Source organism: Blennius ocellaris (genome assembly GCF_963422515.1).
Source record: "Blennius ocellaris genome assembly, chromosome: 11".
NCBI classification, from domain to species: domain Eukaryota; kingdom Metazoa; phylum Chordata; class Actinopteri; order Blenniiformes; family Blenniidae; genus Blennius; species Blennius ocellaris.
Window position 1 is genome coordinate 8,208,871 of NC_137660.1, and position 26,721 is coordinate 8,235,591.

The 26,721-nt window shown below is 40.7% G+C and overlaps 1 protein-coding gene across 1 annotated transcript in view; it reads right to left on the bottom strand.

Annotated features, from left to right (window-relative positions):
- Positions 1 to 1,551: 1,551 nt before the first annotated feature.
- cspg4 (chondroitin sulfate proteoglycan 4) overlaps positions 1,552 to 26,721 on the bottom strand; it is an 81,141-nt gene continuing 55,971 nt past the window's right edge. Inside the window, exons 6-11 of the mRNA XM_080504452.1 lie at positions 22,075 to 22,251; positions 13,420 to 13,618; positions 12,965 to 13,096; positions 10,360 to 10,520; positions 7,157 to 7,340; positions 1,552 to 6,047 (exon numbers count right to left, since the gene is read on the bottom strand). Of these exons, the coding sequence (XP_080360578.1) occupies positions 4,213 to 6,047; positions 7,157 to 7,340; positions 10,360 to 10,520; positions 12,965 to 13,096; positions 13,420 to 13,618; positions 22,075 to 22,251 (2,688 nt within the window). The 3' untranslated portion in view covers positions 1,552 to 4,212. The remainder of the gene's footprint in view (positions 6,048 to 7,156; positions 7,341 to 10,359; positions 10,521 to 12,964; positions 13,097 to 13,419; positions 13,619 to 22,074; positions 22,252 to 26,721) is intronic.

Below are 26,721 nucleotides of genomic sequence, written 5' to 3' on the forward strand. Positions count from 1 at the left end.
CAGCTCTGGTGCATAACCACGTGTGTGGGAGGTGTCCCACATTCAGCTTCACTGGAAGAAATTGAGTCTAAACACAAATATTGTGTACGTTTGGCACAGTTAGCAGCAAAGCAGAGGCTCACAAACTCGCCACCTTTTGCATGAAGTTTGTGAACCCATTATCGGCAGGAAGGGGAAGTAATCACTCAACCTGCTTTGAAAATGAGATAAGTAAGAGTTAACCAATAAGTAAGAGAAAACCAAAATATGATACACATAAGCTCCTACTTTGTTATGCTGGTGAATGTGTGTTTGTGTCTACTAATGTTTGGATTCCCTGTAACAATTTAGAAAAGTACAGATTGGAAAGAAGGACTACACCCTTCCCCCCCACCAGCATAATAGAGGAACTTCAAAGAAATAAGGCAAAAAACTGTGGCTCTTGACTGCGATGGACTGGTGAACTGATCAGAGTGCATCCTGCCTTCACCAAATCAAATACAGCTGCATAGACAATGGACGGATGGACGGATGGATGGATGGGTGGATGGATGGATGGATGGATGGATGGATGGAGATAGCAGCTCACTAAAGATAATCAAATGTAAAATTATCTCTCAAGTGAGAGTTTCTTGTAAACTCCAGACATGCTTGCAGTACATGCTATATATATGTGACGATATGTTGATGACTCGCATTGTGGGATGCTTTCTTCCTGCAGTGTTGTATTAAAAAAATAAATCATATTCTCTGCTAAGGTTTTGTGAGCTCACACTCCATGTGTACATACATTCAGCTGTGTAGCGCGGGCTTGATATTTACAGCAGAGCTCAGCAGAGCCCATGAGTACATGACCTAAGCAGACACATGTGGAGGAACAGCTGTGCCAAGCAGCTTATGAAACCTGAAGAATGAGCCACTCCAAGCAGCAGCAGCAGCAGCAGCAGCAGAGGATGAGGATGGACAGTAAACCAGTGACACCACGAGGAGGCAGGAGAGCAGAGAAATGTTACAGAAGGAGGAAAAAAATTAAAAGGGAAGAGAAACACACACTCCAAAGGGCATTTAATGGAAAGAATGAGGAGAGAGCGAGAAAGAGAGAGCGAGAGAGAGAGCGACAGAGAGAGAGAGAGAGAGAGAGAGAGAGAGAGACCTGCAGAAGATGTTGGGATTGTATCGCCATCTGGTGGTCAAAAGGGCCAATAACAACTTTAATAAATAAAACAAACAAAGCAAGTGAAACCTTTTCCCCTAAACTGAAGAAAATTTGTATGCAGATATTTATCAAACTATATTCTGTATGGAGAGTCCAAGGTTTTTATGTAATGGCAAAGTCCATTGTCTTTAGGCATAAAATAGGATCACAAACATTGTTAAGTGTTATTGGTCGAGCTGTTTTCCATGGAGCATGGCAGCTGTGTGAGTGTGATCATCTTCATGGGTAAATGTGAGTACAAAGCTCTTTGAAGCTGCTGAAAGAATGAAAACACTACTCTGGGTAATAATGCGTGACAACTTGGACAAGTATAACTCCAGCAAATTCACAGGCATAATAATCCACACTGGTTTCGTTGCACAAACATTTTATTTCCATTAGTGCCGAGAACAAACTCAAAGACATACTGCAGCTTTAAAGGGACATTTCACGTTTCCAGATGTTAAACATTGGCTTTGTTTTTTGTTTTTTTGTTGTTTTTTAGCTTACAGATTACACTTCAATCTCTGGCAATGAACGCATAGCTCGAATGTGAACTGATGAAAGGGAAGTGACATAAATAATAAATAATGAATGTTGGGAGATGATGAAAGTTTGCACTAAGCTTCAGTCAGCAGATGTGGAATCCGCACAGACACACTCAAAGACACACTCAAGCAAACGTCATAGTTGATCAGTTTAAATGCAGTTACATGTATCTGCAACATGAAGCAAGATATAAGCAAGATATAATTTTGTAATTTTGAAACATTAATCAGGCCCAAACATCTTATAGAAAATACAAAATTTACACATAAACCAGACATGACTTGGATTTGACATCCTGATGGAGAATTTGACATTTATATTTTCGCTATCTGATGAGGAAAAATGTCACAGGACAATATGGAGCCTCCTCAAACACATCACTTCCTGAGCTCTGCATCGTAACATGTACATTTGAGGCTACAAAAAGAAAAGGCCAATTGTGTGTATTCAGTAAGCGATTAGTGAAGGATAAGGAGTAATTGGAATACCATGTGAGATAAGACATTCAAAGAGTCAAACTCCCAGTAATCCTTTGTTTGAGTCTTTGTTATTCTTATGTGGATCAAATAGTTATGTAAGTTGGTCAATGTGCACATTTACTTGCTTTAAGTACTTCATTCAACATTCAAAACAACAGAGAAGTGTCACAGGCTAACAAAAGGCCTGGTATTTCAGATGAACAGTAGCACTCTTCTTAACGTGGACACACAAAAAATAAAAAACTGAGAAGAAATTGTAAAAAAAACAATCTTCTGTACATTTTAAAGTGTGTATACTCAGCTTACACATGGAATGAGTAAAATCAAAAACAGCCTTTGACGTCTTGAACTGTGTCAGTAAAAATATGAATCACCGTGACTGAACCGAGTGGAACATATTGTTCTTTATTCCCACCTCAGTACCAATGAGACTCTAATTGCAGACTCGGAAACTGGAAGCATCCCAGTTTGCAGTGAGCTCACCCTTGTATGTCAGTCAATTCGGATGTGTTGAAGAGCAACACTTTGAAAAAAAACAAAAAAAAAAACACAGAACATCCTGCCTGCGGTATAAAAACTGTGGTCAGTGCTGTGCCAGTCCAGTGGATATTTACAGGCACTCTGGAGGCACGCCGAAATAACAAGAGGTGACAGAAGAGTTGAGGAGTTTAGTTGAACCTGCGCAAATTGTCAACACATGGTTTTCATTTAGAACGGTTCCCGTTTGTCTCGTTCTCCTTGCACATGAAAGTCATATTTGATGCAACCCAAACTTCAGGAGAAAATGCTTTTCCTGACAACTTCAGCAAAACTGTAGAAGCAAACACTATCAACTCCTGCAGGCCATTACCATCCATTTTCAAAATACCTCTTCGGGCAGAGATATTGATGACAAATTATTTTGCTGAATTTCTAAAGATTGTTTTGAAACAAGATCCTTATTTGAACCCAGATCATTGTCTTTGCTTCAAACTCCCAGGCAGTTTTGGTGCTGTACCTAAACTTAATTATGAGTTCGAGGAACCCAGAAATGTAAATATAACAGTTTTAAAACCACATATAGATAGAACATATTGCATGAATGTTTCTGGAGACTTTTCGTAAGTATATGAAAATAATGGGAAAATTAGCTTATTTGCTCTCTTGCCAAGTATTCGATCAGACGGCTGACAGTTGTCACATTTCTGTTGGTCAAACAGAAATCTTTAGCCAGAGAACCATTAGCTTAGTTCAGCTCACAAGCTAAAAACAAGGTTAACCCTTTCATGTAGAATTGGACAGTGAACCATGTTCCTCAAGCGGATGCATCAGCAGATATTAAAGTAGTACCGATCCTTATCTATCCCTCAGTAAGAAAGTCAATGTTTTCTGAATGTGAACGTTCACCTTCAAACTGAATTTACCCCTGAGAAACGACACGTGACGGTACCTTTATAAAGTGAAAAATCAATAGAAAACACAAAGAGGCAGTTTGTCATCTTCTTGCTAATAACATATCTTCCCTTCATCACTTGCGTACGCTCTAATCATCTTTTCTGTTGAACCCAAAACCAAAGCAAACTACAACCATAATTTCAACTTACATATCCGCTCAAATTAATAATATTGGCCTATGATATCATATGGAATACAATAACAGAGCACACCCAATATCCTTTTATTTTTCTTGCAAACATATGGTATGTTTATGTCTTCAATTGTGCCCTTTGACAAAGGAATGATACAACTAAAATAAATAGACATGGCACAAACCTCCTAAGATAAGAAACTGCCCCTTTCTTTGCCAATCAGTATTCAGTGTTTCATTGCCTGAGAATTTGTCCACAGTTATGCTGAGATAAAGTGAAACAATTGCATCCAAAATTCTTGATCGTTTAAACTGCTGTGGCAAGAGGTCTTTAATACTGAAAGGAATGATTTTTTTTTCTTCTTGTCCTTGTTCTTGTTCTTGTTCTTCTTCTTCCAAACACTAGAGGATCAACCTCCCTCTGTGTCCCATCTCAAAGTGTTTCAGACCCAGTACTGGTTCTTTTTCAATGCCGGGTTCGTTGTCCGACAGTGCTGCAACAACTCCGGGTCTGCATCTTTGGACTCCATGTTGGACATGGGAATGTTGTTGGCCGGGTCAGTTTTGCGAAAGGTTTCTGCGCCAGCCACCTCTCCGTTCTTAGGTGGCTTGGACCCTGCCGTCTGGACGTTGTGCTTGCCTGTCTTGTTCTTGCGGATCAGGTAGTAGGCCAACATGGCTGCCAGCAGCAGGAGGAGGAGGACTATTAGAATGGGGATTAGAATGGACCAGAAGTTAGAGTTCCGGGAAACTGCTTTCCCGTGGGAGCCCGGGTCAGAGGACGCTGTGGTGGTGGCGTCACCATAAGGCCGACCCCTCCAGTGAGGCCCAGCGGGAGTGGCTACTCTGGGAATGTTATCAGTGACGTCTGAGGGAAGCTTCAAGAGAGTTGCTGGGTAAACTTCTGATGCGTTGTAGGGACCCGTCTTGAAGGAAAGCACACACTCTGCAGGAGGGACCCCATGAGCTTTGAGCAGGAAGCGGGCCTCATCATGAGTGGCTCCGCCACGTGACCCGGAGGAGTTGTCTAGGATTTCCATTGCTACGCGGCCCTCGTCCAGGTCCTTCTGGCTGAACGAGTCCACAGGCTGACCTGCACCAGGACCGCCAGACCTCACAAAACGAGCCCCTCGAGGTTGCTGGATGACAGAGAAGCTGGGGGAGGTTCTGGTCTTGTTGGCCAGTGGTGTAGCATCCAGAAGCTTTCTGTCCAGCTGGACGAGCGCTCCCTGAGGTAAAAGAGGGTTCTGGGCGATGTTGGCCAGAGGCTGCACGGTGATGTTGAGAACAGAGGAGACATTAGCCGCCTTGCTTTGGGCTACAAATGCTACACTGTCTCGAGGCGAAGTGGACTTGATGAAACGGACGCTGACTCTGCCTTCTTTAATCAGTTTCTGGTTGAAAGCAGATGTAGGAAGCCGGTCCACCATGACAGCTGCATACTTAGGAACACTTGTGATTTTGTATAGGATGTCCTCTTCAACAGGCCCGCCTGTGGTGGCTTTTAACATCTCTTCTGTGAGCAGGGTCTCATCGTCACCCTGTTTCACCTTGATCTCAGGGGCTTTCTCCAGAACGAGTGTATGAGCCAGGACACCAATATGTAGCGTGTATGGTTCTGTTTGGTGTTCTCCATCTGACACGATGAATTCCATGAAGCCATTGGTGAGACTGTCGTCACTGTGGAACCCCACCTGCCCGTGATTTACCATCTCTTGTGTGAACTTGGAGAGCGGCTCCATTGTGAGCGAGTCCACCAGTCGACCATTGCCTGGTGGTTTGGTCACTTTGTAGTGCACCTCGTCTGGTGGACTGTCTTCGTCGTGGGTGTTCAGATGTTTCTTGGTCAAGATGGTCATGGAGCCTTGAAGAACTTCCAGGAGCATATCGATCGTGACAAGTTCAGGAGGGTCGGAGCCCCGCTGTTTGATGGAGATGTTGAAGACCTCCTCCAGAACCACGGACTCGGCAGGCGAGGCCACACTGTGGCCATCTGTCTTCAGACGGGCTCTGAAGGAAAAGCTGTCGAAGGAAGCGCCCGAGTCATCGTGCAGGTACTCCACTTTTCCTTGAGCTACATCTTCCTGCATGAAGGAGGGGTCATCGTGGGGCAGATCCTGACCACCCAGGGTGATCCGACCGTGATCTGGAAATCGCTTTATCTCAAAGGCCACGTCCGCATCACCTCGCTTCTCTTCAGGCAGGCTAGCCAGAAGGTTGGAGGCATCGAGAATTGATTTGTCGATGGTTTTCCTCTGGCCCTGCACAACATCTAGGCCTGTAGAGAAACATGACAAGATAACAGTATTTTTAATTGTTATCAAAAACATCAGAAAAAAAATTATATTCAACATTCATCTTTGCTTTCTCCTGCTGACATTAAACTCTGCAGCACAACATTACATTTCGAGCGACAGATGGAGTGGCGGCTTGTTGTTATGGAAGCCGCAGAAGCAGGGGCGATAAATCCTTTTATAACTGGATTGTTTAAGCAGTGAATAAAATACAGTCAATTAGAGGAATATTTACAATTAAAGAATGAGCTCCGACTTTCCAGTAAAAGTTCAGATTAATCATTCATGAAACCAAGCTTATCATCATCAGAGTCCAACTCAGTAACTCACAAGTAACTGGAATGTTTGATAGATTCAGGCCTTTTTAAAAGCTTATTAATAAACATTTTACTCTTCTTTTATGTTCTTTTATAAAAGCAACAAAAGATTATATTTTCCAAAACTGTTCTGATTGTGGATCATAAAGCAATAGATTACACTCTTTATCCTGAAAGTATCATTGCTTACACCTTTAATTTGACATGAAATATAATAAAAATCGAACACAAAAACCAAGTTAGAGAGAGAAATATGCAAGTTATTCAATTTGGTGTGACCCTACGCATGAGTTATATTGAATCTTCTGTCTATCAGGCACGCAAAAATAAGCTGCCAACAGACTGTGAGTTAAAAGACAGTTTGTTTTTCAGGTGAATTCATTAACATTCTGAGTGGGTGTAATGCCAACTCCGTGTTGTTTCCAAAAAACACAAAATAAAGAAGAACTTGCATATAAAGTTGTAGTTTTTGATAGATTTAAAATGAATGTCCTGGAGGTACCGAGGCCTAAATGGAAGCTCAGAGGGGACAGAGCTTTTTCAGTTGCTGCCCCTAATTTGCATGAGACAAGTCCTTTCACTGTCCATTAAAACTCATCTTGAAACTCATTTTTACATTTATACCCAGCTTCAGACCCTTCTCTTGTTTTTAATGGTAGCCATTTTATTCCATTTAAAAAATTGTTTTATTATTGTTTCACGCCTTATATTTGTAGGTTTTCATGTCTCTGTATACACTGATTCTTTCTGAGAGCAAAAAGTTGCATTTGTTTGACCTTTGTTCTTCCACAGCTGGGACGAGATGTTTCTGTGAGCAGCGTAGTAAGAGACGGTGATGGGCAGGATGTGACGGACGTCTGGAGCCGGCTGGGACGACAGCGTGAGCTCCACCGAGTCCCTCACCACCCAGAACGGCTCCTCGGGGATCTGGTGCTCGTAGTAGACGGCCCCGGACTCCAGCTGCAGGTCAGATGACACAGAACCAGGAGGTGTTACGGTGTTTCCAACTTCAGCATGCTTTGACCTTTGTGTTTTATAAGTGTAGCGTCGCAGGTTAGGTTGTTTCTTCCATAATAAATAAGCTAAAATGCTCCGTAGAGCACAGTGGGAGCTAGCTGAACTGACTGAGTCGCCCACTCATTGATAACTTATTTCAATTTGACTGACATTATAGATAAAAATCAACATGTTATTCATTTTTTTCATCTGATTTTTGTGAGCGCCGACAATTAACGCGACTCCCCTCTGTCTCACAGAGGTGAGTAAATTCACACGCACACACGTGCACACGCACAAATCATCAGACAGTGCTTTCGACTTGGCAAAAGCACTGGTGTTGTATTTCTGTCAAACTGAGCAGCTTTTAGAAAAGGAATTTGTTCTCCTGGCCTTCCAAGCACAGTTCGATGTCAGAGATGGAAGTGAAGAGACATTTCCGAATTGATCGCAGCTGGATATGCAGAAACGGTCTCCTAATGTGGATTGTAATGCTAAACTGATTCCTCTAAATACCGAAAATACCACAAGAGACAGTCAGACCATATTTTTTTGCAATTTGAACCAGTGGACCACAACTGAGGTCAATGAAAAGGTTACTGCTTATGCGGAGAAAGCTGTGTGTGAAAAATGTGTGAATCGAGAATGTGTCTTCAGTCTGTGGACTTTAACAGAACAAATTCATCTAACCTTAGAATCTCAGAAATTGTCTTATGATGTGTTTCAGATGATTTATTGATAACTGTTCATCAGTTTATTGAAAAAAAAAAAAATGTCATCTTGTGAGTTTTGACTATTGACAGTTTTGAATCCATGCGCAGCGTAGGCAGGATAAACCCTAAACAGGTCACTAGTCCATCACAGCACTGGCGATCCACACACACACGTACACACCCCGAAGGGCAATTTAGTTTGTGAATGTTTTTGGAGTACCCAGAGGAAACCCACGCACACACAAGGAGAACATGCAAAACTTTAATGAAACTAGCTAAACCAAATACTGGCAAAATGCTAAACACTTAATCTGATGTAAAGCCCACAGACTGTTATAACCTTTACACAACAACGTGGGGATCGGGACCCTCTTGACAGGCTCGCACTTTTTCCTGCGTTGACTTTGTCAAAATTTTATTTGAGCTGCATGTCAAAGAAAAAACAAAACAAGACTCTTTCTGGAAACTAGAGCAGACCTGGGTATATTTGAATTGATTTAATTTTACTTTTGTACGTGGGTGAGAGTGGATGTGTCTGCCAGTTTATGGTTTTTGCTGTATAAGTTTGGAAAATCGGATTTTGAAAGGTGGTCTGCAGCCCTTTCTTTCTTTTTTTTTAATGGGGAATCTGGAGGCTACAGGGGGAAAAAGTAAGAAACGAACAGAAAACAGAATTACAACTCACATCCAATAAATGTCTCCCTGAACAAAGGCTTCAGAGTCACCCCCTGATGAGAGGCTTAAACCACTCAGGTCTCAATCTTTAAAAAAAAAAAAACCCAGAGTTTTACAGTTCTAGTCAGGCCTGTATATTTCTTTTCATTCAGTCACTGAAATCCCTTTGTGTTTTCAGGCTCTTTTACCACGCCCTGTGTTGGCTTTGATGGAGAAATATCAATATTTCACCACAGTAAATGCAAGCTACAGGCATATACTTCTGGTAAAATACCGTCTACTAACAGAACCACAATATCACATTCAACAAGACTCCTTCAATCTGTTGGAGGTTCATGATGCTTTGAATCAAATCCACTGCAAGAAAATTACATGAGGCAATATGGGTTTAATTAAACAGTCTAACACTTAATAAGTGAGAAACACGGTCAACCAGGAGTCTCGGGGTTGTGGAGTTAATGGTATCAACAGCATAAGAAAAGCACATTTATACAGATTAATGCAAAAGCAGGTCAAGAATAAATGAATAAATTAACAGTGGTTTAACAAGGTGATTGGAGGCTATCAACAACATCACAATATTTGAATCTGTCTGTTCATTAAACTATCTTCAGCATGTCCTCAGGTTGCTTTGACTTTAAGAGGCCGAGACCAGTTGTTTAGTCACAATAAAGACGATGTTTGTTCCCAACACGGCCTGTGACTAGGAGACAGACAACAAATAACAGTGTTTGGTAGCACAAGTTAAAAATGGTGCACACCGGTTTCAGGAAAATGCAACCACATGACGGGTCACTCTCGAGCGTTCAGACAAAGAAGAAGTGGCGCTGACGACATTCTCCACAGTTATTTTCAACCATGTCAACAAACACTTAGTTACGCCTGCTGGAGTCCAAAGCCATCTCATCGAGTTCATCCCATCAAATACAATTTAATGAAGACTAAAACAACCAAACAGCTGTGCTTGATCCTGCAGCACCAGTTTGAACTGAAGGGATTAGCAGTGTTTTTAACAGTGATGAGACATCATGTGTACTATGACTGTTTAACCATTTTCAGGCAAATAACCATTTATGGTCATTTCTGCACACATTCATGATGTATTATTTTGCAGCACATTTCGCATGTAGGATTGTGGGGCATTTTTAGGGCATCAAATGAGAATTTTATTCCATTCAGATATGTTATATAATGATAGATTGTAAATTACAATATCATTTCACTCAGTTTCACCCTTTCCAAAAGTTTTTCTTCTAATTAAATTACATGCAAAAGTCCTTTTTTTTTTTAAAAGCTGAGTTTAAATAGTTCTGAAACTAAAATAAAGTAAGGCTCAAAAATATGTTTGAAGACACACACACACTCAATATCAAGGTATTTTAATGGTCTCTGCACCAGAAAAGCTGATTTTTTTTTTTTTACAGCTGTGATGGTTTATTAATACAAGCTTGCTATTAAGAGTAAAGCTAGAACTAAAAAACTCCAAAAGATCCCTGTGAAAATGAAAATAAATGGCAACAGCTGAAGAAACAGTCTTTTCAACTAAGACCAGAAAATATTTAAGCAACAACACCCAGACTATTAAAAGTTATCACCTGTGTTTGTGAGAACTGGTTGATCTCCTCATACTGGTTCCTGTCATTGGCCAGGATGAGCCTCCCCAAACGAGGTGGGCGGACCAGTGAGTAGCTTATCTCGTTTCCATCCTCATTGGTCACAGCTCCCAGGTTGGCACTTGTAATCCGTTGCCTTGTTCCTGTGAAAAACAAAAAGACACATGTGTTTCACTGAGTGCTGGGACATATCAGTCTCACATGCTTCAAAGAGGGTTTTATTAGCTGCCAAATTTGAAGAAATACTTCATCTCTGAAAATACTGGAGCAAACCTAAAGTCAAAACCATGTGTACCATTTCACTTATGTGTTTGGTGCACTGCAACTGATAAAAAATCAGAAACAGATAGAGGCAGCTACAACCTAACTTCATTGGGTGCAACAGGCAGTCTAAAGCGTCTAATATGTTTAGATTCACTTCACACTCAAGAAGGTTTACAACCTTTAGGAGTTTTTACTGCTCAAGCTCCTTTCACCAATTGTCACCCGAACACAGGTGGTTTAAAATAAAATAGAATAGAATAGAACAGAATAGAATAAAATAGAAGAGAAAATGTCAAAGTGCAAAAAGGTGAAAAGTGGCTACAGTTTCTTTGTATCTCTTGGAACAATTTCTAAGCATAAAAACAATGATTGATTTTACAGTTGGAGGAGTACCGTCGTTTCAACCAGATGTTAATCAGATATAACATAATCACTCTGTAACTGCTACCTTGTTTGGAGCTTTTGATAAGAAAATACTGACTGTGTACTGAACTTAACACGGACAAAACTGAATTATCTGTTCTAATTATTATACATACAAGTTGTAGGCAAGCTTTGTCACAGTTTACCTCCACAACAATGAGGATATAGTTTGAGTTTAGTTTAGTTTAGCTTATTTTCTTATTTGGTGTCATGCACCCAAAGGTGCCCAGCCCACATGGGCTTATGAGACACAAAATGAACATATTTATTTTTGTGTCCCTGATAATGATCAAAGTTGGCCATCCCTGAACTAAGGCGAGTTCGAGCAGAGCTACATTTTTGTCTTGTAATTATTACTTATGGCCACTAGATGTCCTTGTTTAGCAAATATTTGATTCCATTCCGGTTCCTGTGATTAAAATAGTCATCTGTTTGGCACATTTACACTGAAAAAGGAAGAAAATAAACCCCAAATCTGTTGTGAAATAGGTTGAATCAATATAAATAGCCCCAAACTATAACAATCCATGATTAGTTAGAGCTTGAGTGCTTACACATGTACATACTTTCATTAAACATTGAATGCAATTCCGATCTGGTGCTGGACTAGACTGCATTATATTGAAATGTGTTTCTAATGTATTTGTTTGTAAACATTTCAAACATAAATTACTAAACAAACTTTGATCTCGAAAATACAAACACAAAACTGATAAAACACCTCTTAAAGTTGTGCAATCATAAAGGCTGACTTCCTGGTGGAGCTGTTGTTCCACTTACACCTGGTACGAAGTGACTTTTGTATTTGTTTTATGAAAATAATTTTCTCATGGTATGTAAGAGAAAACAAAACATGCTTTTTTAACGAGGGGTCAAAAGAACGGATACAGCCACAGTGAAAGGAAATCGTTCAATTCCTTTTCGCCATATTTTTCACACATAAAATGCGATTTGCAAAGTTTCTATGATATCTCCAAGCATTTGAAGAGGATTGCAAACATGTCAAATTGTGACTTTTTTCCCCCTGCAAGTATGTCTCCTCGTCAATCCTGGATGTCTCAAACAACTGTCACAACATTCTTAATATAGCTGAGAAAGAGTGAGAAGTGTCAGATGAGCCTTCACCATGTCACTTTGGTCTTCATCCAGGCAGGAGTCCTTATTGCTTCTAACCTCTCGAATAAGTTTCAATTTGCTTCATGACTGATGACAAAATTAATTGGGGCGCTGGACTTCAGGCATCACATATCAACATAATCAACGTGGAAGTTTATCATGATTTCAACTGAAAATACTTCCTCACATTTTTGTATCTCTATGTATATGAGTGGTTGCAGCACAGTGAGCTTGAAGCTTTCATGACCTCTGATGATTCTCAGTCAGCCGATCGATGCCATTAAATCCTTTGTTTCTGGCTCGATTCTCATGTTAAAACACCCATATTTTCTTTATCGCTACTCCTCTTAGATACACGTGTGTTTTTTCATCAAAGTTTAAAGACTATTCCTTCTTTTATTTGTGATTGGTGAAGATATCACGGCTGTACAATCGGAGCTCCAGATCGTCACGTTGGAAGCTGAAGTGTGTTCAGAACGTGATAGCGAACTAATTTCTATTCACAGATAAACCCAGGGATACTCTCACACAAGCTTTTGTATAAAGCATCGGTATCGTAGCAGTGCCGACGACAGCAGCTGTGGTTGGCTTCAGATCAGAAAGGAGATCAGTGGTATTGCACGCCACTATGCTCAGTACATGCACTGTTTGTTTAAAGTGATCCCCATCACAGGGGCTTGTTCCTGTGAGACAGACAGACAACAGAAGAGAAATCTCTCTGTAGTGACTCCACTCATCTACGAGGTCCATCCCTCTATCACCGCCGTCTTTTCTGGCATCTTACCTGGAAATACCATGAGCTCCTCCTGCGTTACCATGGTGATGGTGAGAGGCCGGGCTGTGACGACAAATCGGTAGAGGGGAGATGTGTGCTCGCCGTCTGTCACGGTGAAACTGAACCCGCCAGACTCTTCACCTGGAGGAGGAGGAGAGGAAGACTAATGATCACTCATTTAGTTCAATCTACTGTTCTGTCTTTATTTGTTTCCTGAACTTTATTTTTGCTGGCTGTGATTATAGATGCAGAGGGGCAGCTGCAGTGTTTCATAAAAGGCGTGTGTGAGTGGAGTCCTGGTACACAGCGTGGCCACAGTATATCCATGGGGTTTAAATGGCTTATTGATCTCCACCAGTGACAAACGCATCACTCTGCAGAGATACTGAGGCAACAAAGAGGCATTTGTCCCAAGAGGTGGAGGTCGTAGATAGTGAACTCGTTACACTGCAGCCCGGCCTCACCCTTGTGGATGAACATGACCTCTCCTTTGTTGACGTGCGCCTGCGTGAAGTTCAGGGCGCCCTCCTCGGGCGCCTCTTTCAGCGCCACCATCCCGTTGGTTTCCATCTCCACGTTGTAGACCAGGTGCTCGGGAGATGTGTCTGCGTCCTCGGTGCTCAGCATGCTGGAGGTGACGTCGGCCTCCTCGCCGGCGAGAACCTGCAGAAACATCCAGGAAGAGTGAAGTGGAGACGGCGCACATATGCACAGAAACAAAGTGGAGAAATCAGCAAGCCAACACCGACGTAACAATTTAAAAGGTTAATTATTCCTCCGTGGCAGGCCAGACGCTCCTGTTATCAGAAGATGGAGCACAGCAGCGCAGCCTGAATGACTCTCCCTGGGTAGAGGGTCTTTAATGGACTTCTAATGGTCGGCTGGCTGAAAGGAGCATTAAGTGAAAGAAATGGGCCAGATCCCGGGAACGGCATTCTTAAATAGCAGGATTTCAGTTGGGGGGGAAAGTGAGCCGCTGGGTGCCCCGCGGTAAGAGGTGCGTATCGATTTAGAGCGCCACTCGCCCTCCAATTCCTCCACTCCCCTCTTTCTCCAAGACTCGATAACAAAGTGAGAAAGACTCAAGATACATAAATGCTCCGAGTGTCACTCGGTGAGAGTCGGCTATATTTAGAGGTGAATATGCAACACAGCACATAATATTCACGTGTGACATGTGGCGGGAGTTATTTTCGAGAAGCGCCAGACAGGCTGTAACGAGCGCCTTTTGTGTTGGGCCCACTTTCTCTGAACCTGCCTTATTTATCCCTGTGCCAGTTCAATACGCCGACTTTCAATGACCCTTAAAGAATGGGTATGAAATTGGCGGTGGCGTGTGCAAATTAAGGCACACAGGCAGGGAGCGAAAGGCTCTTTCAGTTGAAAAACAGCCAGTCGAGACTTCAAACCTAAACATCTGAGCAGACTGAGGTGAAACTGTAGTCTAATGAGGACACAGGGAAGAAAATATCTCATCCAAAACAAATAATGGCTATTATTGATGTCTAAATCAAAGGCAAAAATGCAGCTCTTGCTGCTTTTTTTATGGTGTCATGTGCCAAGTTGTTCATGGGAAGTGAGCTCTAGTAGATCACACAACTGAGTCATGCTACATTAACAGTGTCAGCTGTTAGGTGCTTAAGGGTGGAGTTTACTTGCAATCTACTGTGACTGCAGCCAAAATACTTTAATTAAACTCTCTTTGGGACATTCCCCTGATTTAAATAGCACCAGCCTCATTGACTCTCCGTTATTTATTCTTATCGGTACAACAGATAAAATGAATTCACACTACTTTTACCACAATGTCTCCTTAGCAGGGCTTTATTGCCAACATGCATGAATGCTGGAAGCTAATGGAAAATGTCAAATTTAATATGTGCGCTCATTTGAGATATGCACCACTCTGTATGTAATGTGTATGTAAACCTTGGTTAGGTTAGGTATGTTACAAAAGCCACAGAGATGTGTAATTGTTTATTTCAGATTAAATATGCACACCATTAACAGGTGAGTTTGTTAATCTTACCACATGGTTGCTGTTTGGTTTAAATAACACATATCTACATAAAGTGTTTGTAAAACGTCGTACCATTGGCTGCCAGTTGAATTAACTAAATATACTTCTATATAATAGCTACATTTATAACAATATTTGGTTATGTAATCCTTGGCTTGTCATCTTCTTACTTTATGCCCTAGGTCCGAGTTGTCAAGCACATTTTACTTCAGCTGAATTTCATCTTTATTAGGCGAGGCAGGTGCGATATTGAAAAAAAAAAAAAACAACCTTGAAATTTACACTCTAAACTTTTTCCTTTGTTGTGGTGCAGAGTACACATAAAAAAAAAAAAAACGTTTATTTTTCCAAATCTGAACCATTAATAGCCAAAATTACAGCAACCTCAATATAAAGCCAATTTTAACTATGCAAAATACTGTTATTTACATGTATCAACTACATGTAAATAATTATTGGGATCTCTTCTCATAACGTTTTAAATGAGTCAAGCAGGTTTAGTTTTTGTGATGATTTAAGTGGCTGGATAAATCTTTTACTCCTTCAAAGTGAGTGTTATCTTAACATTGTTGTGGCTCACCATCGCAGGAAATATTCCTCTGTATCACTTGTGGTACTTCACACTCTTCTGTAATCAACCAATATAACAAATGTGTTGTGAAGTGTATAATTCCATTTCCTTACAGACCACTGCTTATAAAATCCTTTTCAATCAAGGCTCTCTTGCCACCATACAAGGCAACAACATCTCAAACTGCCATCCATCAATAAAAACACACTTTTTTTTTGCAGCTAGATTGTGCCTTTGTTCCATTCACGGTCAATAACAAGTGGCTGTAGTGGCTTGGAGTGAAATTCATAGGGTTGGTTGATTATTAAAGACAAATGACAATCAGCATCACACAGAAGCAAAAGTGGATCAAATCAAAATGTAGTAATGCAACACATTTCTGGGATTGTTTTACAGCACAATTGGATGAGATTTGTGTTTTTGTGTTACTTAAAAAAACAGAGTATTTTCTGCAGCAATTCAGCAAGAAATTGTAAAACTACCATTTTAACAACCTTTTTAAAGTTTTTTGAAGTGTAACTGTTGCTTGAACTGCATCAAAACAAGAATATCTTAATGTCAACTTTGACTTATTTTGCAGTGAGCACATTCACTCAGATGTACTGGTTCGGTGGTTTGGAGGTAAAAACATGACTAAACTTTTACAATGACCATCATGCTTGGAAAAGAGAAACGCCAAGGGTTTGGAGAGTTTATAGCTCGTGGCTAGTATTTAAAAAAGCTCACATTGTGGTTGAAGGTTGTTCCAGTTTGAGCTAAAGTGAAGCTTTTACAAAAGATCAGATCATTTCTCAGGGCTGCTCATTTGGAAAAGCCAATTCATACTTGCAGATCGTGCTACTGCAATCCTCTTTATTCTGGTGTCAGTAAATAGAATATTCAAAGATTACAGCTCATCCAAAATGTGCCAATTTTAAGAGCTGGCCACTCAACTGGATTCAATGGAGTTTTCTAATGATTTTCAAGGTTTTCTTGTTTTTCCATCCTTAAATGGTCAAACTTTCCCGTTTTTACCAGAACATTTAACTCCTTATAAACCTGATCAGTGCCTGGGATCCTCTGGTACTTTTCTTTTAGTGGTGACGTCTCAGTGAGGGTGGAACACAGCACTAATATTAGGCTGGAAAAGGCAATTCATTGTTTCATATAACTCCCTTCTATTCTAAGGCTTTTATTCATCAATGGAGTTTTATACTCCAGAGATTTCTGCTCATTATTCTGTGTTTTTAATGTCTTAAACTTTGTTATAAACCAAGTGATTAGCCATGACAGACAAAAACCTTTATGATTGTGGGTGCATCACAAACATAGGATAGGAAAAGAGAAAAAAATGTGTGCGCAAATATTTTCAGTTGGACTCTCGTCTGTATTGTGTCAGCCTACATCAACAAGCAGAGCTTGTTTTGCAGCCTGTTGTTGAGGCTTGCAGAGATCCTATGATATTAGGCTTGTGAGATCACAGACTCCTCTGGGCATTTTTCTTCTCAGGCCTGCAGTGAGAACGGATTCATCATTTTTTTCTGGGGGCTCACCCGTGGTGGGAGAGTGGAGACTAACCCAAACATTTGGATCCCAAATCTGGACTCTGTTAGAGAGGGTGGAAGAGGAGCTGTTTGCCTTCGGGCAGAACACCCACCATCCTCTCTGCACTGCGGACTTGCTCAGCTACTAGATGCATGCCCACCCCTTTATTTTATCCTTCTCTTCATAAAAGTCTACAGAAACGAGAGAGATAGTCCTCCGGGCGGCTTCAGACGTGGTGCAGTATGCAGAGATGACTCAGCTGATAATAGCACCACCCACCTGGACAATATTCTCAGCATCAACGCACTGTAGCAGCCCTAAGTGCTGTAATGACACAAAGACATCATTTTTCACCACTTATAGAGCAAGTATTAGCCCACATTCAACATCTAGCATTACAGTGCTAATATTGGGAATGGCTAAGAAGAGAAAAAGCTCTCTTTGTCTCAAATAATGGACTTATTTACACATAGTTTGGTAATCGAATATCAACTATAACAAGAAAATGTGCTTGGATTCTTATTCATTATTAGAAAATGTTTGATTTCTAGGCTGATTTTGTTTTTTATCATTCAGATTGACTGGTTGCTTTTTGTTTTAGATTGTATGAAGAAGAAAAACTTCAGCTACCAACAAGTAAAATGCAATTTTGATGCAAAGTTTTCAGTAAACTGAGATATTTCTTTTTTTGGGGGGGGATAATCATCCGGGTTTACATAATTTGGAATGTAAACAATTTTATTAATGGTCCAATGCCAGAATTCAAATCTACAAAACTGGGTGAAATAAATAAATGATCATGCATTTTTGAGAGGAACCTGCAACCTGTTAATTATACATGTTTGAAAGTATGAAGAATTGTAGTAGAAGCTTTAGAATAAAGTTTTTTGTTACTCCTCATTTTCAAAAAATAGAAAAAAAATAAGAATTGATCCCATTTGGGACTGACCTTGTTTCATAGTTTTTCCCCACCACGTAACATTATCCATACCAGACTTTTACACATACGAGGGAACCACTGATATTATATAAGTTCCAATGTATAATACAAATTCATGAAGTCTTCCGTTGCAATCTTCACTTTGTGCCACTAGATGGCCCCATTAGCCCACTCTGCATCCCTTCCAGACATCACAGGAAACTGGGGCAGGTAATCTGAAAATGGCCCTGCTAATTGATGGTTTATATAACAATCAATGCATTTAGCACCAAAGAGGATGGGCTGCAAATTCAATTTGATTGAACACGATGACTGATATTTCATTTGGGGGAGGTAATGAAGTAGCTACCACTGGCAAATGACTGATGAGTTTGCTGATGACTCTACAGGATCCCGCTAAATGTTTTAGACTGGGGGTGGTGGTGGTGGTGGTGGTGGTGGGGGGGGGGGGGGGGGGGGGGGGGGGTTGACACTGGATCCTAACTAGGCTGGGTCTCCCAAATCCGGGACTTTTTTAAAGTCAAGGTCCACAAGTCTGCTGAGTCTGAAGCCAGACGGGGGTTCGTGAAAAAACGTTACAACTACAGCGAAGTAGAGAAGTATTCTGACTTGATTTCAGCTGCACATCTGCAGCTCTGGTGCTTCTCTCTTAGACACAGATGGACATCATGGCACATCTCCTGTTTTATGCCTTGATGAAGAATAAAACAGACTAGGATTTGTGGTGGAAGTGTGTGCTATACATCCATAGATAAATAGATAGATAGATAGATAGATAGATAGATAGATAGATAGATAGATAGATAGATAGATAGATAGATAGATAGATAGATAGATAGAGGAAGCAGGCAGTCACCAAGTGGCTGTAAGCTCTAATCAAAACCATCTGGACCCTATAGACTGGGCCAACTAGGATCAATAGTGCGCTTGAGCAGAGCCCGATCTCGGCCACATTAGTCATCATGTCTGATCATTTGCTGCAGAGGTCACGACACTCACACACACTTCCTGCCTCGACTCAATCTGTGTGCCGCTGTCGGCCGGCCCCGGCTCTGCGTGGGTTACGCATCCACATATTATTATGTTAGATTCTGCAGCCGCAGCAGAGGAGTCACAGGGATTGGATGCCGCCCTCGCTCCGCCAGAGCCGCGGTCTCGTCGACCATCTTGGTTTTCCAAAAATACGGGTTGCCAGGGAGACGGGGAGCCACAGGCAGAGAGAGCGGGGAGGGCTGAATGACACAGTTGGTTTCCAGTTCTGTGAGCTGATTACTGCTGGCTTTTGCCAACTGCCTGGGCTCCTCCAGCATTAGAATCCCTCTTATTGATCCTCAGAGAACTTTTCTTTCACGACTCCTGTAAATCAGCCCGAGACCTCACAATGAAACACGCAGTGAAACGTGGTGCGGATTCATTTAAATAAAGGTGAACACAAATAGAAACACCTTTTTTCCCACCCATGGTTTTGCGGTGTGGCTGTACCGGTGTCACATCTTCTACTGACACTTAATAATAACCACAAAGGCGAGTCATCAGAAGAACCCGAGAAATGAAGGGAGTCTCCCTTGTTTATCACTGACTTTAATTTCACTTTCAAATCCAATGGTGCTTCTCTCCGTGATTAGATGAATTGGCCATAAACAATGATTAAATCAATGATAATATTTTTGCAGAATCCCACTGTGAGATATAAAACTCTCAAATTGGAGTCCACTCATAAAGGAGATAAATAAAATCAAGAAGGTGTCTGCCAGTAAAGACCTATATTAGCATATTTTCAAACAACACATATCTGAGATTCATTCTGCTGTAATTATTCAATCAAACTTGATTTTTTAATATGATACTGTCTTTGTGAGTGTTTCATTTCAGCTATAACAATTCGAGGTATATCAATGTGTGAAATGTTATTTCAGCGATGAGCCGCTTATTGTGTTTTGGACCTGAAATAAAAGAGCACAGTGCCTGCTCCGATTCTCTTTGGCAACCTGTTGCACTCACACTGGAAAACAGCTACAACAACAACAACAAAAACCCCTTTTGCAGAGGAAATAGATTTACTCATGTACCGATTGAAAGCAAAAACTGTGATGTTGCTGATCAATAACTTCTGTGTAGAAACTATTCTGACTGGGTGAAAGAATAATGCACAACGTTATCCACTGTTAGATTGTGATCTGTTAGATAGTATCCCTATCAGGAGGATTTATAATTCAGAAATAAAGTCACTGCTGTTGTGCCTATTGCATGAATGCAGACATATCTTTAGAGGCATCATTGTAGATCCTGCTATAGTCTGATGTAGCAGATCTTACACAATCTGTGATGTGACTGAAAAATAGCAAAAACAAAGTTTATTTATTTGCTTCCTTCGGCAGGGCTCACTATAATATATCATTATAGCTGCTCCAACCTGGGTCCCCTCCACTTCAGATCAAGACTGAAACCAATGTGCCACCAAGAGGAAATGCTGGTCAGGTGATTGCGAGTAAACGACAGCTTTTTTTTAGTTCAATGTTTCTTAGCTATAACCTCAGTGCTGCAGACTTTAGAGTCGATACGAAGCCACACACAAAACCACATCAAGAAAAACATAAAACCACCAAAAGCAGTGAGAACGCTGCAGTATTTATACAAGGTCTGTGTTAGTGCTCCTAAACCACCAATGGAATACAAGAATACGCCAAAAACTGTGAGGCATTCATACAATAACTGGTATAAAAAAGAATCATTTGTATGGACGAACAACAAATTAGAACATCTGTGTAGGCCATATTTAAAATGTATTCAGCTAATAAATTAAAAGAGGATCTTAAAATCTGTTGTAAAATTCATAACAAACTCACTATTCTGTAATCTGGTAATCTTAATGGAGTTAACTTAATGCAGATGCTGAGCAAGCGGATTGAAATATATATATATATATATATATATATATATATATATATATATATATATTTATATTAACTCTGGGAGTTTCAAAATGTTATACTTTAGCTCTCCAAAAAATATTGGCTCGTGTGGATGGAACACCGGTTCTATAAGGAATGTGTTGAGATACAACTAAATGTTGGACGTCTCCACCATGACCCTTCAGATTCAGCTGATTGCCTCATCATCAATGTGTGGAGAGGCATGAGAATATGCCAATCAAACTGATAGACCAACGAACAAACCAATCAACCAACCAAACAGAAACAAATATCTCAGCTGTGAAGCCACTGAATGTCACACACTCTATTTTACCGCCTTTGTAGAAACTCTCTGCACTTTATTTAGGTGAAGCGAGGTCTCAGTTCAAACAGGATTCATGGCTGTAGCTGCAGTGAAAGCAGTCACCCTATAGATGTGAGGAGGATCAGTGAGGCCTACAGAGTTCACCCAGAGTTCTGCGCTTCTTAAATCGACAACTCTATAAAAGACCAGATTGATACAATCATTGCACCTTTGTGTCTTCATCTCTTTGTGTCTTCTTTTTTGGTGGGAAATTCAGATTCTGTTTGGTTAGAAAATCAAACGAGGACGCAAGCAGAAGGCATTCGGGGGTAGGATTTTTTTTTTCTTTTATTCTTATAAATTGACCTCTTTCCTGACTCATCAGAATCTCATCTGCTGTTGTAAAGCCATTGATCTGCCCATCTTTTATATTTTGTGTGATTTGTGCATCACACCATGCAAAGTGCGGAGCAGGTGGGAACTTCCTTCAGTCTGTCAATCACAGACACACACACCATTTCAGAGCTTTTCTTCCGCACATTGCAGCAGGCGAAAGTGACCTGAAATAAACTATAGAGAGGCAGTTTGCTTTTCTACTTTTCCCGTTTTAGGATGAAACACTCATTTGAGTGTTTTAAAGTGCTCCAATAAAAAACATTTTTTCCCCTCGCACAGAATAAAGAGTGTGGTTAGTTTAATGGAAAAAAGTAGCCGGCTAGCTAACATTTACAGTTTATAGGTATGAAAGAGTTTACCGCAGCAACATTTCCAGCTCGCATGGCCTCGAGTGCACTGGAGGAAAGCAAAAGAGTAACGCTTAATACACCCTGCATGAAAGAAGGCATTACCTCCAGTCCTGTGTTGCGCGTCAGTCTCGGCGGCTCGTCGTTGAGCGGGATGACAGTAACGAAGATGGTGACGGAGAGGCTGCGGCGCTCGATCTCGTAGGCCGAGGCAGAGAGTGTAAAACTGTCCTCTGTGCTCTCGGTGCTGTCGTGCACGTAGTAGATGTGTCCAGATTTTATCTGCAGGAGACGAAAAGAAACCAGGCATCATTCGACTCTGAACCATGCCTGAGAGGTGGGGAATGGGAAAAGATGGCTGAACAGAAAGGATGGTGTGAAATAATAATTGATGAATAAGGAATGAATTAACTTGTAATTTACCTCAATAAAATTCCTATGTGATCAACATAAACTTGAAAAACAGCCCATTTTCTTCCGGAAATCAGCTTTTTGTGTTCAATCAGGTAAATACTAATTCTTTAATTGATTGTAAACACAAAATCACCTGTGATCCCAATTTTGTCTGCACATTTTCATCAGAATCTAGACCCCTGAAAGAAACTCAAATCTGAATTTCTTTACCACTGTTGCTTTCATTCTGTGACACTTAGTTTCTTGTGAGACTCAAGACGTTTTGGAAGAGATTGCTGAATTGCTTGGAGAGCCTTTATATCGCCCTTTATTCCATGCAGAAAAACTCTCTTAACTTGTCTGATATTAGTGAGCGGGATTCAGGAAAAGTCAATGAGCTGTTCTGTGTAGAATATAGATGGAATGCAGAAAGACATATTGAGAACATTCCCATTTTGAATATGATATCATCAATATGTGTCAAAAGGGATAGAAGAGGGGAATGTGTGCTTTCTTGCAGTCATTTCTTCTTTTACCTGCACATGAAACGTTCAAGTCAAATGTTGTCAATTTATTAGTAAAACAGTTGTTCCAAAGTTCTTTTTAAACACGGCTGAAGACCTTTCTGTGTGCTACAGCACATTTTCTGTTGTACTGTATCTTTAAGTCTTCTACTTTCAGTTTTTAATTGCTGCTTTATTTTGTTATCACCTTTCCTTGTCTATATATACCTTTCTCATTGGCGGTGTAAAGCACATTGAATTGAATTGTTGCTGAAATATTATCCACAACCGAGCTGCCTCTCCTTCCTCTGCTCTGCTGAGTGAGCCCTTTGTTCGCTTTAGATTGATCCAAAAGAGTGTTCTTAAGCAAAGGGCAATCATGTCACTGTTTCACTAGAAAGTTGTTTAATCCAGAGATTGTTCAGTTCTTATGACAACTACATGAAAGATGTCCAACTGTAAGTAACATCTGTATATACACACTGTACTCTGTGTGTACTTTATTTAATCTGTTTTTCATTCTGTTCCTTCATATGATCACTCTACAAACATCCCGATTTTATAGAAGACCTTCCCCCAATTATTAAATGTAACTTCAGACCAACTTGATGAATAACTTCTATTCAGTTTTGTGTGTCCAACATATGACATTATGTACAGAATTCCTATAGTTCAGGCATTTATGTTCTCTATATATGTCACGTGTGTTTTGCTTTTCCCTTTCCTTTAATATTTAACAAGACATTTCAATTTATCTGAAAATGCAGAAAATACCTTACAACTGCAGTTTGGTACCAATTTCATATTTGAAAAGGAGTCTATAAATATTCTCGCTCTCCTTCTTGTCGTGAGTGAGATGAGAAGATCAATACTATTCTCAGGTCTGTTTGTTAAAGGTGTCACATTAGAGATAAAGACAGAAAGAGACACTTCGTCTGGCTTAGGATAAAGGCTGCTCTTTTGTATAAATTACACAAACAAGAACAAATTAGTTCAGGCTTGCTAATGAGTATATCTTCTTCCTTCTTCTTTTTTTTTTTTTTAACAGTCTTTATTATCAAGCTTGACTAACTACCTTCTGGCCCCTCCCGAATATTCAATGAACAGACATGAGAGTAATAACTCAGGCATGAATGCAGATACCAGTATATTCCCTCTTTAAGGGTCCGTGTTTGCAGACGAGGACACGGAATACAACACTGGAGCCCAACTGTATCTTTGGATTGTGTTGTGAGCAGATTATTTGAGGTAGCCTTCTAAAAGTTTGGAGACAAAAGCTATAATTAGGCTTTTAAAGTCTGACAGCAGCACAAGAACAAGGAGAAGCTCATTTGTGGGATGAAACTTTGAGAGGAACCAGATGTACAAAGGAATCAGTCATCCATTGTCAAAGCAAGTCAGATGGAAAACAGCACCTGCGGCCGAGCCGGGCCGACTCTGTTGACTTCCTGCATACAGAAGAGAAACCTCAGCACCCAGCTCCTCTTGTTTCTGTGTTTAAGCTGGGGAAATTTGACTCGGATCAAATAGTCTAACTACATAATTGTTTCTTCTGATATGTTTTGAGAAATTAACAGTGATTCAAGAGTGCTTTTCTGCGAAGAGGACAGCGAGACATTTGTCTAGACAAACGCCAGTAAGCTGCTGGGATTGAGGGGGACCCGATTTCTTTAGGAGCAGGAAGAACCAAATGGATCCCATATGACTGGCATCCTTCTGGAACAACAACCCGTATCATCATTACCAATCGGGGAAAGTCTGCGAGACAATCAGTCTGCTTGCTGGGACAATAAACAGTGGGTGGGTTGTGACATGCGGACCAAGACTGATGCATGCGTTTAACACAGGCAGCATAATTTATTTCACTTTCATTATTTTTGATCGATGCAAACTCTTATGCTCGGTGTGACTGCTGCAGGAGCTTTCTCACTTTGTTCAGAAAAATGGTTTATGGCGTGAACTTAAGCAGACAATGGAGTTTGATAGGTTTCCATGGATGGGAGACCCAACAGAGAGCTGAAAATGATTCATATAATAGTGTGCATGAATAAAGTGGCTTATGTTACTGTATTGTTTGTGTCGTTGCTGCTTGGCCCAGCTTCTCTGCTGATGTGACTCATGTGGGCTGCATGGACCAGACATTTTCTTTACATACTTGTGGTCGGTGAACATGAGTCTCTGGTTTGTGTTTGAGAGCGCTCACTGTGATTCTATCACAGACATTCTTTTTTATTTCACACACCTTCTGCTATAAAGTGGCATGAAGAATAGCCTTGTTTTTCTTTTTTGGCTTTCCTGATGATGCACCAGATGATGTTTTTCTATGTATACTTTTGTATTCACTCAACCGATGTGATCGCTGTTACGCACAAGACTGAGTCGAGCCTTTAAGAGGCAGTATGAGGGGAAAAGCAGGAGGTTTGTGTGCGCTCGCACATTATTATAGGAGTATACTGGGCCAGTTTATTTTGGCTCGAGGCGCTCCAAAGGCACCGTCAGTTTTTCCACAATGGTTCAGCAAAGCGGAGCGGCGCAGACCAAGGCTAGAAGTAGGAGCTATAAGATATGTGTCTGACCAGCTCCGCTAAAACTATGTTGGTCTTTTCAAAATGCATGAGATTTTTCCACCGGTTACTACTCATGCATCTTTCATATTTCCCTAAAGCAGGGGTGCTTGAACCATTGGGAGGGAGACCAGATAACTGCAGCAGTGGCTACCAGAGCACTCCCAGCCCTCTCCATCATGTAAGACACAACGAAAACAGTAGTGACCGAGGAAAGACACGATGAAACTTGACTGCGGTAGCCATGAGAGGAAGCTATAATTGTTGTGGGAGTTATGAGGATGGGGTGAAGCATGGATTATAGTTCGTGTGTGTGTGTGTGTGTGTGTGTGTGTGTGTGTGTGTGTGATCATCTATTTCAGTTTTTATGGTCTCTAAAAACTAAAAGTAAGGCCCCATACATATTTAGTTGTATTTAAAGTGTGAGATAATTTTAGGGCAAATAATTAGTTTAAGGTCAGGGGAAATGTCATGAAAATGCTTTACATTAATATGAAGACCCCACAAAAAGAGCGCCTCAAATTAGTGTTATTCTGTATTCTTGTTCTTCCACACTTGTGGGGACAGAAGGCTGACAGCACATCTCTCAACAAGGACTCGTGAGGACAAGAATTCTCCATAAGTAATTAATTCAATTTTAGGTTTACACTTATTGTTAGACATGTACAATAGATTCTTCTTTGAGAAAAAAAAAAAGGATTCTTCTTTGAGTTGCCCTCAGAACTTGTGACTCATTTACAAATTTTGGAGTCAAAGTTGTAAAAGACAAACCACCTTAAGGTCTGAGCTCAAAGAGCGTTGAGGACTTTGGAGTTCAATATGTCTGTGTGCAGTCTGATGTGTGGCCATAAACAGTATTCTAATGTTTTCCTTTATTGTCTTTTGGATGTATTGGTTTGGGACCATTTGAATGATTCATACATGCAGGTCTGTCACAGTGTTGCAGGTAGGTGAGAAAATATAGCATTCTTGTTAATGGATGCAATGAAATTAAATTTTTTCTATACACAAAAAAGTAGCATCTGTTTCCTAGATGTGTTCATATTGTCATCGAACTTGTAACATTGTGATCAACTGGAACACCACAGCCAGGTTTTTTGAGCAACAGTGATGCTATTATGAATTACAATTTTGAAGATAAATGCAATAAAGCTTTAGATATGGTGTGAGGATGAAGGGTCGGTGTGTGTGTGTGTGTGTGTGTGTGTGTGTGTGTGTGTGTGTGTGTGTGTGTGTGTGTGTGTGTGTGTGTGTGTGTGTGTGTGTGTGTGTGCGCGCGCATGTATGTGTGT